Here is an 18,247-nt window from a genome sequence, read left to right on the forward strand (position 1 = left end):
CAGCCTGCTGGAAAACTCTAGAGGGGCAACAGTATTATACGCAATGTTCTCCCCTCTTCCCTAAGCTAACGCTCGGCTAACACTAGCTAGAAGCACAAGCATTTCGCTACACTCGCATTAACATCTGCTAACCATGTGTATGTGACAAATGAAATTTGATTTGATTTGATTTGAGCTAATGCTAGACCTGGCTGGACATAGGTAATAATATCGGGTGGGTTTGGGGCTGTCAAAAAGAACAGAACAGAGAAGCCATAGAGAATCAACTCACATCCTCATCCTTCTCCAGCTCCAGGCCCATATCCTTCAGGTTGCCCTCAAACTCTTCCCGGCGGTAGCGCTTGTCGTCCTCGTGGTAGTCCATGCTGTGGTCCTGAGAGGCCACTTCCGGGTCACCTCTGGGCTGCGGGGGCGGGGGTCGTCCCAGCCTGGCCGTCCCGCGGCGGAGGCTCCGTGTGAAGGCATTGTCGGTGAAGCGGGAGGACTGTCGGTTAGAGCGGGAACTGCTGGGCTTTTTGATGTGGTAGGTGAGGATGTAGTCCACCCGCCTCTCTCCATCCTCGAAGTATAGGCCGTGCTGGCATTGGGTATTCTCCTCAGGTGTCAGGGAGTTCAGGAACTGGGGAGAGAGGGGAGGGCTGTGCATTAGAGAGGGCTAGTTACCTATCTGGACCATGTTCATGTGTGTGTGCTGTGAGGCTTTTCCTATTCGACTGGTCAGTGAGCCTGATAGACTACAGGTGCCAAGTTGGGAGAGTCACCTCGTCCCAATGGGGTTCCTGTGGATTTCTGGTTCCCCTTGGGAGAAGTGACCACTTAGTGACTGAATGCTGGTTTGCAAGGCAAGCAGTACTGATAATTATTTAGTAAACAACAAGTTTAAAACATTTTTTTTGCATCCAACTAAAAGGCTTGTGTTGCTACTCTGTATGCGTGCGTACAAACGATTAACCAAACATACCTGATTCTTTATTTTATGATATATCATTCATTTATATGAATGGCATCTATAGGTATGATATTATAATATCTTATTGTACAAACTTCAATAGGCTTTGCTGAACATCTATCACAACAGTGGAAATACAATACAGAATCATAAACACCTTTTAAAAAAACATTTTGGATTTTAGTATTGTAATATGACAGTATTGTAATATGAAATTATTGTAATATGACATTATTGTAATATGATACTATTGTAATATGCCAGATTTCTAATTTACTGTCGGCCTGCCAACCAGTATAGAGTCCATCTTTGAGAGAAAGCTCTTCTTTCCAACAAACTGAAATCTAGTCCGTAATGTTTTAGCACAATAGGTTTATTGTATCGTCTTCACATTGTTTACACGGTAGATCATTCAAATTCCTGTGGTTTCTCTACTCTAAGTTTGCTATACGTCCACCTGAATATTCGTGTCACAATTCTAGGTTGATGATATATGTTTGATCCGGTTATAGTTGGACATTTCCATGGAGTTTTCAGAGGGATCGGCGAGTCAACAACTGCTATCGGACATCAATCTTATTTGACCAGGAAAGTTTGGGTGACTCCGAAACACATAGCTTATTCCTGATCTGGTGGCCTTTTATTGTAGCAATAGTTGATATTATCATTAGAGACATCCAACAGTCTCGTCTCTCAAAAATCAGTAACTATTCAAAGACAGAAAAGTATTTTGTTTTGGTAGACCGACGAAGAACTGCACATACCGGAATTCTGTGTGCCACTATCAATATAGTATTGTTTACCTTAAAGGCAGTTGCATGGGGCACCTTCAAGACACCCTTGAACTATTTTACTTCAGGTAAGCGTGCCAAAATGGTTGATGATTGTTTGTGTGTGTGTAGACATGTGGGTGTTTGGGTGTTTGGGTGCACACAAGACTACATGCTAAGCATATACTGATGATCTTGAGAGGTCTGGATTGGTTGGGTCCAGCTAACTACAAGCTGCTGTTCACAGTGTCCAGCCCATTGACCATACCAGCATACTTCAAATTGTGTGACTTATCAGTTGGAATAATATTGTCCAATATTCCTGCAAACTATTTTAATAGCACTGACTGACCCAACTGATTTTCTATTTTTAATCACAATATTTAAAAAGTGGATTGTGGCCCACCCCACATACACTTCATACAATCATTTTGACCTCATTTGACAATTCCACATTCTACCCTCACATGACTGCAAGGAAAACCGAATACACTGTTCTATTTGCAACACTGGTTGAGACGGTTTTAGGAACCACTCGCTACTAGCCGAACGTTATGTGTAAAACTACATAGACATGGTCACAGACCGCAACATGATAAGGGAGTTGAAAAAGAGTGATGAGTGATGACGTTATCGGATATATACAGTACATTTCACTCATTTCACACATAGTACAAGTCTTCACAGAGCTTCATGTGTAATGTGGAACGAGACAGACAATAAAAAGTGTCAGACGTGTACGGTAGATACTTGTTCTCTAATTTAGGCTACGTGATAATTTTCTCTCTGCAAGCTGTCAAACCAGGTCAAACATAAAAAAATCCTGGCACGAAAGTTACTAAAAAGGGATTACAACAGACAAAATGAATGTACTCATTACTTAACCAAGCTGAAGTGGAAATTTCCACAAAACAATCATACGTCTGACTTCCACCTACAGTATTATTTTCCAACAAATCAAAGTTTCAAATCATAAGCAAAGTGAAATAACTGCCAAATGAATCTTCACTTTAAAAACCAAATACCAAACTGTAACAAAACAGCAGTCCCCCTGAGATAGTTAGTCTCAGTCTCGACTGACGTACTAGTACGTTAACACGTGATGTAAATCCACACATGCTGTATCTTCGTCATTCCACTCACTTGAAATTTGCCATGAAAAACCACATCCTTTAAGAAGTGCCTGGGCTTGCTAGCTGTGTCTGCTGAGTTATGAAGCAGTGAAGTCCCTGAGCTCTCTGGTGTTTCTTCTGCCATCTTCCCATCACTAGGCGAGCGCCACCGCTGACTACTGCTATTAAACAGAGCTCTCTCTCTCCCTTTCCCTCGCTCTCTCGTTCTCTCTCCAGCTTTCTCTGTCACCGTCCACAGGGGTGAACAAGCCCGACGCCTCTCTGCTACAAGACCCACTACTTGTTACTTGAGAAGAGTCTGAGACGCCAAGTAGCTAATATTAGCCTTGATGTGAACGCGACAAGGTGCCCTCTCCTATCTCAAACCCTCATTACATATAGAAGCAACATTCTGCATTATTTCAGGGGCTGCTAATCATTCGGAGGTCAAGGTTAAGCCGCAATACATTTAATTATAAACTGGGTGGTTTGAGCCCTGAATGGCCGTGTGACAAAACAAGTCTTTTTACTGCTCTAATTACGTTAGTAACCAGTTTACAATAGCAATAAGGCACCTTGGAGGTTAGGGATATATGGCCAATATACCACGGCCAAGGGCTGTATCCAGGCACTCCGCATTGCGTCTGCCTAAGAACAGCCCATAGCCGTGTTATATTGGCCATATACCACACCCCCTCGTGCTTTATTGCTTAATTAGAATGTAAACATTGGCCCAACCCAGAGGCGACTCCACAGGTCCCAGGGTGGTTTGGTAGAAAAATAATTCTGGAGCTGTAATGTTTCCTGATCTGGTAACCTAACCAGTTAAAACTGACCTAATACGGTATGGTGTGATTAATCTGTTGTAACAAGGTTTAATATAGGCTATGAGGCTATGATGGGACCAGAGTTTTTCTAATCAGGTTGGTTTAAAAAAAGCCTTGGGGGGGGATGAAAACCTTGTCAAGCTGCAGCAGCCTTGTACTTGTTCACATGCATTATATTTTAAAGAAGGCCTAGAGGTGGTACCTTTACACAGACACAGAGAAAGCAACATGATTGGACAATAAAACTCACAGGGTTGAGCTTGCGTTCTGCAGGTTTGCGTCGCCTAGTCCTGCTCTATGTCAGCTATTGTTTTTATTGATTCATTCCAGTTAATCATTTTGGATTGAAAAAGTCTAGGTAGCCCAAGTTTTAATATAAAACAAATTTGATCCCGCTCACATTTTCTCACAAATGGGCTATAAATACACAATGTTACTGCTTTGTTTACCCTGGCCAGAGGGACAGGACGCATAGAGCTGCTGTTAGCAGCCTACAGATCAGAAATGTTTTCTTTTGTCCATGCAATACAGCATGCAAGTTCGCTAATGTTTAGGTGTATAGGCTGCTACATTTATTGAAGAGTTTTTGCTTGTGTTTGTCGGAGTGATGTGTTATCATGGTTGCTAAATAAATACCGGAGGAAAGCGGAGAGTGCACATGACCGGCGATTTCCGTGAATCTGATTTGCCAAGACACGCAAACGGCCTGCAACAGCACTCTGATATGAAGGACAAAGAAATTCTTCGCAAGTTGACGAATCATCGAAAAGTGCTGTGGCAAATGCCGCCTCACCACACGTTTTCCCGGCGGCCTTTGCCCAACCAGTACAAACATTCCCCTGAGAGGGTCCTCGGTGACATAATTTCTCATCGCAACACAGAGATGGATCACCGCTTCAGATGTGGCAATGGATACGCAGTATTGAACAAGAGGTCATTAAACACATCAGAAAATGGTTTAAGCATCAGCCAATTAAAATCATTGACGTAGTGTTACGTGATAGAACGCTACATTGTAGCTGGTCCCATCAGATAACATGGCACATGTTAGCCATATGCTAACCTCAACAGGTGGCAGTGAATATTTCCTGTAAGAAATTCCTCATCATCCTATTAAAGATATTATTTTTTTTCTCCAGAAACCAATGGCATTTCTTAAAATGGGTCAACTCGGCCACCAGAGGGATACATGTAAATCTCCAAATGTAAATTCTACCTTCATTCAATTCTTCAGCCAGCATTTCCCAAGCGGCTTGTTACGGAACTGTTCCTTCTCTACATAGACCCAAAATATCCAACACATAGCAGACATCGGTTTACATTATACAGTATCAGTCAGTCCAGTCCAAACTCTTGTCACAGTGTTGAGTAGGACATATGCAGATAGATGAGAAAAATGTGTGACACTAAGATCTTTTATTTAGCTAAGACAAACATCTCGTGACTTGTCATATGTACACCTGTGACATAGAACAATTGACAGATGATGTCGGTTAATGGAAAAGGCCATCAAGCCAAAAGCAAACAACCATTTCTGTATGGACCTCACTTTGTGCACGGAGGCATTGTCATGCTGAAACAGGAAAGGGCTTTCCCCAAACTGTTGCCACGCATTTGGAAGCACGGAATCATCTAGAATTTCATTGAATGCTGTAGCATTAATATTTCCCTTCACTTTAACTAAGGAGCATAGCCCGAACCATGAAAAACAGCCCCAGAACATTATTTCTCCTCCAGCACACTTTACAGTTGGCACTATGCTTCGGGGCAGGAAGCGTTCTACTGGAATCCGCCAAACCCAGATTCGTCCGTCAGACTGCCAGATGGTGAAGCGTGATTCATCACTCCAGAGAATGTTTCCACTGCTCCAGAGTCCAATGGCGGCGAGATTTACACCACTCCAGCCAACACTTGGCATTGCGCATGGTGATCTTAGGCTTGTGTGCGGCTGCTCGGCCATGCAAACCCATTTCATGAAGCTCTGAAAAGTTATTGTGCTGACGTTGCTTCCAGAGGCAGTTTGGAACTCGGTAGTGAGTGTTGCAACTGAGGACAGACGATTTTTACACACTCAGCGGTCCCATTCTGTGAGCTTGTATGGCCTACCACTTCGTGGCTGAGCCATTGTTGCTCATACACATTTCCACTTCACAATAACAGCACTTACAGTTAACCAGGGCAGCTCTAGCAGAGCAGAAATTTGACGAACTGACTTGTTTGAAAGGTGGCATCCTATGACGGTGCCACGTTGAAAGTCACCGAGCTCTTGAGTAACGCCATTCTACCGTCAATGTTTGTCTATGGAGATTGCATGGTTGTGTGCTCGATTTTGTACACCTGTCAGCAAAGTGTGTGGCTGAAATAATCGAATCCACTCATTTGAACGGGTGTCCCCATGGTTTTGTATATATAGTGTACAACAATTGACAAATAGTCAGTTAATAAAAAGGCCATCAATACAAAAGGAAACAAACAATGCAGGAATGAGGTATCCCCACTGTAATCTCAACTTTTCATCGGGCAAACCAACCAATTAGTCTTCCAAGGGTGTTCTACACTGTCAACACTAGTTTTACTGTGCTGGATGTTCTTTCCAGGAATCAGATGTTGCTATGTGCTAGCTACTATGTGCTGTGGACTGTGATTTGCCACTTGCTGAAAAGTAAAGGTGGCTTACTATGGAATCCGGCTGGACGTAGCCTATGTCCTCGATGCCCTTGATATTGATGATATCCACCTCTTTCTCTTTGCCAGGGATGGTGGTGGACCTCTCATTCTTCTCCATGGCTTCCCCAAACTGCTGGCCAGTCTCTTGGGGCTCTCCTGACGGGTCCGGGTCCTGGGTCAGGTGGGCTTTACCTGGGGAGACAAACAGCAAGGTGCACCTCTCAAGTCTCAACACATAAATTCTGGGTTGGTTGTAAAGTACCATAGATGATGAATAAGCTTTTTCCTGTAGGCTATAAAATAGGCCTACATGAGTTCAAGTGTATAGGCGCATATAATGTAGAGTATGTGTCCATGATATGCTTCTGGTGCTAAAAATGTTGGAGCATACCTTCAGGCATTCTTTATGCATGTTCCCATCTGGTTCAGGCCATGTTTCAACGTTACAACTGTGAGTTATCACATGCAACACTGACAGCAAGCAGCAGATGTACTGTACATATAGTGGGCCATATCACAGAAATGATCTAGCTCATGGATGTTTGGCTATATGATTGTTTTTAGTGTTTTAAACACCAATTTGAGTGGGCCACAATGTGGTTTTTAAACATCTTTATTTTGTATTATTATATCATTGCGGGGTGACAATTAAATCAATTGTTCCAATTCTAACCGGATGTGCATGAATATCAAATAAGGATATACTGGCTAAATAATATAAAGTAAGGATATACTGGCTAAATAATATAAATTAAGGATATACTGGCTAAATAATATAAAATAAGGATATACTGGCTAAATAATATGAAATATCAAAAGCTTTTTCATCCCCCTTGTGTAATTCATTTGCTTAATAATCTATGCAATAACAAAACGGTTATAAAAGTGTAAAGTGCTATTGTTTGTTTTTCATGTTCATCCATAACTAACGCATCCAAAAGCAACATTTATATCTGTGAAATCATCCCTCTCAATCTCCCGCTAGCTGCCCAGGCAGGCCAGGGTCCGACTCAGATGACATCTGAGAGTTTGCAGCTGAGCGGTGTTTATTTTTCAGACATACTGCACTATGTGAATGGCTCCTTGGACCTCTGTTGAACCTCACCCGGATGGTGCTTTTCCTCAACTCAAAGGGAAGATGTGCGTGCATCTTCACTAACATAAGCTACTGTCCAGCTGGTCTCCATCAAGTCCCTGACTATCTCTGACTCAGGGCTCACTTCTCTGCAACATGAATTATCTGTTAGCTCCAAAACATTGGGCTTCCACCCAGTTGTGTGTTTGGCCGTTTAAATAAGCAGACCCGAGGATTAGAAGGAGTCTCCGTGGGAATCATTGTTTTTTTTTTTTAAAGAATGAAGAGGAAAAGAAAAAGGAAAAAAAATAACTTCCTCTCGTTCTAATATTAGAATGGTCTCTGTGGAATTTGGACAAGCTACACTTCAATTAATATAAATTTGACCATAGGTCAATCATTCTACACAGGATACTAAAGAAATGTTGAATAAAAGTGGAACCAAAGTGCTGTGAATTCACAATTTGTGTTCAATAACCTAATGAAAATGAAATACATTTAATATTACATTTACAAATCAGAATAAAGGAGATATAATGATATCCATAATGGGTCCACAAACACACCCACACATCTAAAGTCCTATAGATTGTATCCAAGTGAACTTAATAAATTGTTAAATATTGCTGAAGGGTGGTTTTGTTATGATAATGTCATGATGTTATAGGTTATCTAAAACATATTAAACATGCCTTTAAATGAACAATGGACTACACTGACAAATATTCGTACTAATAAAATGTGTAAATTCATTGTAATCATTCATCCTTAACATTTCCTTTGTTGTTGTGTCCAGTCCCATTCTCATCCATTCTGTTCTTCTTGAACTCTAAAACTCTAAGAACGACAGTATCTCTTCAACTCAAACTGAAACACTCAACTCGAAAGTAAAGTTCTAAATCCCAGTCCTAAAAGAAAAGTCCTTAAACATTGCCAGATTTCTCTTTGACCTGCTTTGAAAAAGTTTGACACTAAGTTATTCATAGAGAGAGAAAAGGTTATACATTTTTTTTAAACAAAAAGCATGCTTATTCCGCAGAAATCAGTAGACTCTCAACAGAGGTGCACTCTTAGATCTCCCAGACTAGACCAGACCCGATGGTACTCCAATTAGAACAACCTTGCAAAGTCAACAACAATCTCACAACAATCTCTCTAGACACACACAGTACTAGACACAGAATCAGGTTATCCTTCCACCACAAACCAAATTGTAATCCAACACCAAACCCTACTCAAAGTGTGTGTCTAGCTACATCCCAGTCCCTATAAGACAATGGAAGGGGATGTATAGGATCCATATAGGACCAGAGATGATGACATCATGGGCTAGTGGGGTAATGAAATATGTTTTATGCATATATTTTCATTAGTAAAGCAGGTGTTGACTGAGAGCCAAATGCCTAATCAGTCCTGAGGTCAATGTTCATGACTCTTCCAGTTTGACAAACATATGAAGAGTTTAGTTCCAAAACGCTATATCCACAAATTGTTCACATTTGTGTTTTTTTAATCAGAAATTATTGGTCATCGGTACCTTAATTTGTGTGTAAAATATTACTGTTCTCAGATGTTTAATTCATAGATTTTTACATGTGTATTAAAATGGGTTTTGTTGCAAAACACTATGTTGCACTCCTGCTATCATCATTACGCACACCTGCCAACATCATTACGCACACCTTATTTTTGTACTCCTTTTTCATGATATCCAATTGGTAGTTACCGTCTTGTCCCATTTCTGCAACTTTCGTACAGACTCGGGAGAGTTGAAGGTCGAGAGCCATGTGTCCTCCGAAACACGACCCTGACAAGCCGCACTGCTTCTTGATACATGCTCGCTTAACCCGGAAGCCAGCCGCACCAATGTGTCAGAGGAAACACCGTACAACTTGTGACCAAAGTCAGCGGGCATGCGCCCGGCCAGCCACAAGGAGTCGCTAGAGCGACATGGGAGAAGGAAATCCTAGCCAGACAAAACCTCCCGTAACCCGGACGACACTGGACCAATTGTGCGCCGCCTCGTGTCTCCCGATCGCGGCCGGCTGCAACACAGCCTTGGATCGAACCCAGGTCTGTAATGACGCCTTAAGCACTGCGATGCAGTTCCTTAGGCCGCTGCGTCACTCGGGAGGCACCCGACCATGTTATTTTTGGGAAGTATATTTGATTCTGAGTTCGGACATATAAAGTTTATACCTGAAAACTATTTCTAAGACGCATACATTCAGTTGTCCCGAACTCACTTCGCTAGCGCTAAAGACAGAGACTCACTCGGCTGGGGGGAGGACGTGCGCAGATCAAATACAGAGCTGAAACGCCAATTAAGGTGTTTACACGGCCTAATAATTTGAATGATTGCTCAGAAAACAAGGTGTTTAAATCGGCTTCAATTAAGATAAGCACAGTAAGGTGTTTACATGACTATTGCATAATCTGCCTACTGCCGCAATGGTGCAGCCAGAAGAGCCTGGTTCCTCTCCAGGACTTCCTTCTAGAAATATGTTGTGGTCTATGTTACTGTAAAAGCACTTTATGACAACTGCTGACAAAAAAAGGGTTTTATACATTTGATTGATTGATTGATTGATTTATTGATTGATTGAATGATTCGATGGGACACCATAGGTCATAAGACAACCTAGCAAGTGAAAGTGACCACGGTGTGTTGACACTACAAAGACACTGCATTTCATCCCACATCCCAAAAAGCATCTGCCACATGACGGTCCCCAAGGCAGGAAGTGGAAGGGTGGTGTAGCAGCGAATCTTTCAGGAGACCCTGAGCTAATGACATTGCAGGGTTTCAGGGGCCCTACAGTTAAACTAGCATGTGATGTGTGTAAACACATAGTAATTCCAAAGCAGATATTGAGTTAACGACGCAGTCTCTAACCTATGTATCATTTCAAACAGTTGTTTTGAAAGTGGTGCTCACGAGCCAAAACGGGTCCCTGTTTTTTGTTTACTGTGTCATCCAGTTGTACACTAGGTCATCCATTTCATGTGATATGTTACACATTTAGCAATTTATATGATATCACCCAAGATTCAGTACAATTTGCATGCCGCCCCAACAGATCCATGAATGATGCAATTGCCATCACACTGCACACTGCCCTGGAAAAGAGGAATACCTATGTAAGAATGCTGTTTATTGACTACAGCTCAGCCTTCAACACCATAGTGCCCTCCAAGCTCATCACTAAGCTCGGTGCCCTGGGTACTAACACCGCTAGGCTCGCTAAGTCCTGGATTTCCTGACGGGACCAAACCCAGGTGGTGAAGGTAGGCAACAACAACTCCGCTACGCCGATCATCAACACTGGGGCTCCACAAGGGTGCATGCTCAGCCCCCTCCTGTACTGCCTGTTGACCCAGGACTGCCTGGCCACGCATGTCTCCAACTCAATCATCAAGTTTGACACAACAGTGGTAGGTAGGCCTGATTACCAACAACAACGAGACAGCCTACAGGGAGGAGGTGAGGGACTTGAGGAGACAGCAGAAGGAGCACGCCCCCATCCACATCAACGGGGCCGCAATGGAGAGGATGAAAAACTTCACTAAGCAAGGGTGTGGTGAAGAAGACCTCAGGAGGCTGAACAAATTCCATTTGGCCCTTAAGACCCTCACAAACTTCTACAGATGCACGATTGAGAGCACCTGGTACGACAACTGCACCATCCACAACCGCAGGGCTCTCAAGAGGGTGGTGCGGTCAGCCCAGCGCATCACCAGGGGCACACTGTCTGCCCTCCAGCACATCTACAGCACCCGGTGTCACAGAAAGGCCAAGAAGATCATCAAGGACCTCAGCCACATGAGCCATGGCCTGTTCACCCCGCTACCGTCTTGTAGGTGGAGACAGTACAGATGCCACAAAGCTGGGACCGAGAGACTGAAAAACTAACTTTCTAGCTCCAGGCCATCAGACTGTTAAATAGTCACAACTAGCCGGCCTCCGCCCTGTACACTGCCCTGAACATTAGTCACTGTTACTAGCCAGCAACCACCCGGTACTCGACCCTGCACCTAAGAGATTGCTGCCCTATGTACATACTGTAGTCATTGACCACTGCTCAGTTTAATAATGTTTACATACTGTTTTACCTACTTAATATGTATATACTGTATTCTAGTCAAGGATCATCCTACATACAGTTGAAGTCGGAAGTTTACATACACCTTAGCAAAATACATTTAAACTCAGTTTTTCACAATTCCTGACATTTAATCCTATTAAAATTCCCTGTCTTATGTCAGTTAGTATCACCACTTTATTTTAAGAAAGTGAAATGTCAGAATAATAGTAGAGAGAATGATTTATTTCAGCTTTTATTTCTTTCATCACATTCCCAGTGGGTCAGAAGTTTACATACAGTCAATTAGTATTTGGTAGCATTGCCTTTAAATTGTATAACTTGGGTCAAACATTTCGGGAAGCCTTCCACAAGCTTCCCACAATAAGTTGGGTGAATTTTGGCCCATTCCTCCTGACAGAGCTGGTGGAACTGAGTCAGGTTTGTAGGCCTCCTTGCTCGCACACGCTTTTCAGTTCTGCCCACACATTTTCTATAGGATTGAGGTCAGGGCTTGTGATGGCCACTCCAATAACTTGACTTTGTGGTCCTTAAGTCATTTTGCAAGTATCTTTTGGGTCATTGTTAATTTGGAAAATCCAAGCTTTAACTTCCTGACTGATGTCTTTAGATATTGCTTCAATATATCCACATAATTTTCCTTTCTCATGATGCCATCTATTTTGTGAAGTGCACCAGTCCCTCTTGCAGCAAAGCACCCCCACAACATGATGCTGCCACCCCCGTGCTTCACGGTTGGGATGGTGTTCTTCGGCTTGCAAGCGTCCCCCTTTTCCTCCAAGCATAACGATGGTCATTATGGCCAAATAGTTATATTTTTGTTTCATCAGGCCAGAGGACATTCCTCCAAAAAGTACGATCTTTGTCCCCATGTGCAGTTGCAAACCGTAGTCTGGCTTTTTTATGGCGGTTTTTGGAGCAGTGGCTTCTTCCTTTCTGAGCGGCCTTTCAGGTTATGTCGATATAAGACTTATTTTACTGTGGATATAGATACTTTTGTACCTGTGAAGATGCTGGCGGAAACAAGGTCCTTTGCTGTTGTTCTGAGATTGATTTGCGCTTTTCACACCAAAGTACGTTCATCTCTAGGAGACATAACGCGTCTCCTTCTTGAGCGGTATGACGGTTGCGTGGTCCCATGGTGTTTATACTGTCACACTATTGTTTGTACAGATGAGCGTGGTACCTTCAGGTGTTTGGAAATTGCTCCCAAGAATGAACCAGACTTGTGGAGGTCTACAATTTTTTTCTGAGGTCTTGGCTGATTTCTTTTAATTTTCCCATGATGTCAAGCAGAGGCACTGAGTTTGAAGGTAGGCATTGAAATACATCCACAGGTACACCTCCAATTGACTCAAATGATGTCAAATAGCCTATCAGAAGCTTTTAAAGCCATGACATTATTTTATGGAATTTTCCAAGCTGTTTAAAGGCACATTCAACTTACTGTATGTAAACTTCTGACCCACTGGAATTGTGATACAGTGAATTATAAGTGAAATTGTTGGGGAAATGACTTGTGTCATGCACAAAGTAGATGTCCTAACCGACTTGCCAAAACTATAGTTTGTTAACAAGAAATTTGTGGAGTGGTAGAGTTTTAATGAATCCAACCTAAGTGTATGTAAACTTCCGACTTCAACTGTTACTACGGCTGTACACATCTTTTCTATTCATATACTGTCCATAATGTCTATACACACCATCATATACTTGTATATTATATTTATATTCCGGACTCTGAAATTGTTTGTTCAAAAAATGTATATATTTCTTAATTCCTTTCTTTTTCTTTTTGGGATTTCCGTGTATTGTTTTGTATTGTCAGGTATTGCTGCACTGTTGGAGCTAGGAACATAAGCATTTCACTACACCTGCGATAATATCTGCTCAATATGTGTACACGACCAATAAATCACATTTGATTTGATTTTGATCTGATGCGAATTTTCCAATTTGTGTGAAATGGTATAAATTATGTTCCAATTCGTGCAATATCTTATAAATTTGTTGTAATTAAGACACAGGAGTGCATTTTTAAGTAATTGGACTGAACATATGTAACAATCCCAATGTAACCAAACCAAAATGTACCACATGCACATTGACAGCTCATAGGGCCCAGACCTTTTGACACTTCAGATTTGAGGGGGGCCCTTGAGTTTAAGAAAATGTGTAATGTGTGAGTACATATTAGTCAAATTGTACAGGAAATATTGAAAAGAAGAACAGACTTGTTGTCTTACATGATAAACCAAGCACATTTATCAGTTACAAGTTACTCAAGTCTCTCACTTACAGTGTGGATAGCCTTAACCTACAATACGAACTTGATAGGCTGCACTGTAAAACTTTTCTCTCATAATTTACAGCATTATACTGGCAGCAGAGTTGCCAGGTAGGTACTGTAATTTGCTTCACAGCAGGGATGCTGTATAATGTTTTACAATAAAAAAAAATAGTGCCGTCTAATACAGTTATAGTAATATGATGGCAACTCTGATGCCAGGATAATGCTGTCAATTTACAGTACAGCATGTTACCGAAACCCGTTTTATGGTACTAATACTCTTATGTAGTATTTTTTGGTAATTGTATTGAATGAATGAATTAATTAATGGATGGATGAAATTCATTGAGGGGAGGCTGGGTTTGCAATTTACAGTTTTACTGTAATAGCATGGGATTGGTGCAAGCAGGTTGGCTGCCAGGTAATGTGTTTACATATTACAGCATATGAAATGTAAACATTAAGAACACCTGCTCTTTCCATGGCATAGACTGACCAGGTGAATCCAGGTGAAAGCTATGATCCCTTATTGATGTCACTTGTTAAATCCACTTCAATCAGTTTAGATTATCACTATAGATTTACGGTAGAAGACAGAGGGTGAATGGGCAAGACATAATGTGTAAGTGTCATTGGATGGGGTATGATGGTAGATGCCAGGCGGCTTGTGTCAAGAACTGCAACGCAGGTCCTAATGTTTTGTACACTCAGTGTATATCAATATTTGGTTTTTAATATCACTTGCACTTCTAGAGGCCTTAACAAAGGCTTCCAAACCTGCAGTGACTACAGGATTAAACAGACCAAGAGCATGGCAAACATTCAACCATTAAAGGTTTGAGACTTGCTGCTCCTCTACTATGCCCCCTATACACATTTCATTGTTGGGACACTACTAGCACATATCAGTTACATTGGTACAGCATTCTCACTCACGGGTACAACAGATGTAGCCTCTTGCAAGGCACACCTCAAAATATGTTAATGAGCCAGAAATAACAATACTATGCACCCACCAAAAATACGGTAGGGTACTGTTTTCTGTCGGTTGTAACTAGAGTACCATTTGAAATACAGTAGATCTTTACAGAAATATATACTGTTAAACCAATGTTTAGTTGGAGGTTTAATTGGAGGTATAATCAAGGTATAATTGGCCAGTTCCACCTAAAATCACATGCTAGTTGTATTGTATAATAGTGTAAAAACAACAAGATATTTTAACAGTGTACACAGAAGGTGCTGAAAATATTTGTCCACTTCACCGCCGCTTCAAGAAGATATTTACTAAAATGGTCTGAGCTTCATGCGTCTCACCTAACACCATGAGGTTGGCCCCTGAAACTGATATTTTTTGTCTACAGTATACATAAGCTATTACTGTAAAGCAATACAGAGATGGGAATCTTTGATGGGGTGGGGGCCACCAAAAACCTGAACTTATCATGAGGGACCGCAATTGCTAATATCCATATCCGCCCCTGTCCCCAATTGTAAGAAAAAAAAATTGTGGCCCCCTTCTTGACAGTAGAGATTAGTTTTAGACAGTAAAACTTAGTTTTGGAGTCAATTTCCTGCAATTCTACACATTTTGGCATGGGGTGTAGAGAAAATGTTGCAGTTTTAAAGCAAGTTTTCTGCAATTCTACAGAAAGATTGTACAACACATTTCAGCTCATTTCCTACAATTATACACATTTTGCAATAGGGTGCAGATCAAAATCCTATCTAAAAAATGTTAGCTGACAGGCTAATTGACTGACTATCAGCGACTGACAAAACAAGAGAACTGCTGATCCACAACCAAGTTTACATATTGCACCTTGTGTATTCTACTATTCTAACTTGTAACAGTAGTTGAGACCCCTGGTGGAAATTGATCAGAGGGCCCATCCCTGAAATGCAGTATGTTAATAAAGTAATTTTCACAAGAGGCTACCAATAATAGTATTTTTCTGCATTTTACCCATAATGCAATGCAATTTAATTCTGTAAAACCTATAAAGTATTTTACTGTATGTTCTACAGTGTTTTACTGTTGAAATTACAGAAAAGTCTTACAGTGTGTAATGACTGAACACGCAATGCATGCAGCATCGACAAAATGACCTTCTGACAGCCTTGCACAGCGCACACCGACCTGACTGACAAAGACAGGTGAGGGTTTTGCGACAGGACAAACTCCTCTCTCACAACATGATCTTCATAGTCCTGGATTAGTTTGTACACCTGACACCATAGAATAGGAATTGGCTTCCCCTCCTAGAGCTCGACTGTCACTAAATCACATCCAAACAATAGGAAAGGTACAAGTGGATGTTTCTGCTTCTGAGTGCATTTCAGTGCTAGAAGCGTCACTACAGCCCCTGGTTCAATTCCAAGCTGTATCACAACTGGCCGTGATTGGAAGTCCCATAGGGCGGCGCACAATTGGCCCAGCGTCGTTAGGGTTTGGCCGGGGGTAGGCAGTCATTGTAAAGAATAATATATTCTTAACTGACTTCACTAGTTAAATAAAGATTTTTTTTTAACGCTTTGGCCGAAACAATGCGCTCCAAATTAGACCTTTGTAGCTCCTTATTTTAAACTGTCAATGGGATTGCCGAATGTTTGTATACCAAATCATATACTCACATTTTGTACAGATACATACTGAAGCCTAGTTTCATGTCTGTGTCTGTATAACAAAACTTTTTTAACGCTTGCTCAGACTCAGAAATATAACGATTATCTCCTGTTCTCGCTGCTTGAATTCCCTTTCATCTAGCGGAGTCCGACCCATGCAAAGCGCTGCAGGTTAACCAGCTCTCTTTACAGTGCAAGTTAAAGATGCAAAAGACCAAAGTAAATAATTAAATCACTGCATTTTCTATCACACTCATAATTACACCATTGTATCAATTCACAAAACAATCGAAAAATAGATACACGTCTCTTTGTATGTTTATTACATCGTTATTACGCATGCAGATTAAAGGGTGTTATTGTCCTGCGTGAGAAATTGAGTTGACATGTATAATTTTGAAAAATGCATTTAAACACAAAATATAATAGTTTGCTGTGACAATGTGACAATGTCTTGTCATTGTTTCACCATCCCCACATTACCATACCAACTGAAAAACATTGTACAGAGATGTATCAGCAACTTTATACCTGCAGTGGATGAAATAAAAAGCCTCCGGTCCAACCTGCTGAGGTTTACAGAGAATTTAAATCCATAGTGACCATCAAGCAGTCAGCCTCTCCTCGTTGTTCCCGAGGACAGTCAGTGCGCGCTGTGCTCTTGTCAGCCCTCCTTCGTCGAGTCGCGCGAAAAGTGTGAGGCAGAGGAACATGCATGAAGATCTATATCTGAGGCAGTCCCTCTTTTCCTCTTTGCCATTGAAGTATCAGCCCATTTTTTATGGCGTAGAATAAACCAAATTTAATTTAGGAGCCAAACTAGCCCAACTCAATAATCTAATTCGCCAATACATTTAGGCAGGCCATATATTTAGGCTGTATTGGATTATCCTTCGGGGTTTGTTCCATATGCATGAGAATACTTCACTTGATTGGGCATTATTCTGTCCCACAAATACCATAACTTACCACAATGTAATAATGAGGTGCTTTGAAACACTAAAACTAGTGGCAACTGAGCTGCCACCACCTTAATTAAGGGAGACAAAACCTTCATTTTGCTGGAGTATTGAAACATATGGGTGTGAGGGTAGTGGGACAGATTTAAGGTGTACTGAAACATTCACCCTGAGGTGTTCTGAAACATGACAAGGTGTGTTTTAAACAATGGTGGTCGGTGCCGTTTAAGATGATGGAGGACAAAACATATTTTCATGACCTTATTTCTATTACAGCATATTGGATGACTGTCATTCATATTACATTCGCCCATTTCAATGTAACAGGGATAGGTTTAGGCTATTACATGAAACTCACATTTTCCCTATACCCATCATGAGGTTGCTACAACCTAGCCTACGAATTAAAGTTTACAAAGTAGGTGCACACAGGTCGAGAGAAAGATTTGAAGTGACTGACAGTCACACATTCAATACAGTGACACACTCTCCTACATCTAGCTGATCTAGGGTATAATCATTAGTCCAACAGTTGCAAATGAGAGTTTCTATTGGAAAAATTCAGGTATGTTTGTCCCTGTTACGTTTGCTTCCGTTTAAGAAAAGTTGTTCAACAGATTCGACGGAATGAATACACCCCTGATCAAGCGTAAACACAGTTCACTTTCATAGCAGCCACATGTTATTCCTTCTCACATCAATGCACTCTCCTCCTCACCTTTTCCCTTCGATTGTGGACTTCAATGAACAACACATCAGCTGTATGAGACCAGGCGAAAAAACCTTTCCAAGCCAAATCATGTCATAACCGCTACACACAGCCTACATCGTTGTCCCCATATTAGCTAAAGTAATGCCATGGTCAACATA

At 41.4% G+C, this 18,247-nt stretch overlaps 1 protein-coding gene across 8 annotated transcripts in view; it reads right to left on the reverse strand.

Annotated features, from left to right (window-relative positions):
• Positions 1-17,109, reverse strand: part of LOC129866692 (anoctamin-1-like) — a 64,685-nt gene extending 47,576 nt beyond the window's left edge. For 4 of the 8 annotated variants that reach the window (XM_055939505.1, XM_055939501.1, XM_055939503.1 and 1 more), the window contains exons 1-3: positions 16,950-17,109; positions 6,336-6,517; positions 272-619 (exon numbers count right to left, since the gene is read on the reverse strand). In XM_055939505.1, the coding sequence (XP_055795480.1) occupies positions 272-619; positions 6,336-6,443 (456 nt within the window). In that variant the 5' untranslated portion in view covers positions 6,444-6,517; positions 16,950-17,109. Of the gene's footprint in view, positions 1-271; positions 620-2,862; positions 3,093-6,335; positions 6,518-16,949 lie in introns of those variants that run through there. The other 4 variants (XM_055939506.1, XM_055939500.1, XM_055939502.1 and 1 more) reach the window with 4 other exon arrangements.
• Positions 17,110-18,247: the final 1,138 nt, after the last annotated feature.

Source organism: Salvelinus fontinalis, chromosome 12 (genome assembly GCF_029448725.1).
Source record: "Salvelinus fontinalis isolate EN_2023a chromosome 12, ASM2944872v1, whole genome shotgun sequence".
In the NCBI taxonomy this organism is placed as follows: Eukaryota; Metazoa; Chordata; class Actinopteri; order Salmoniformes; family Salmonidae; genus Salvelinus; species Salvelinus fontinalis.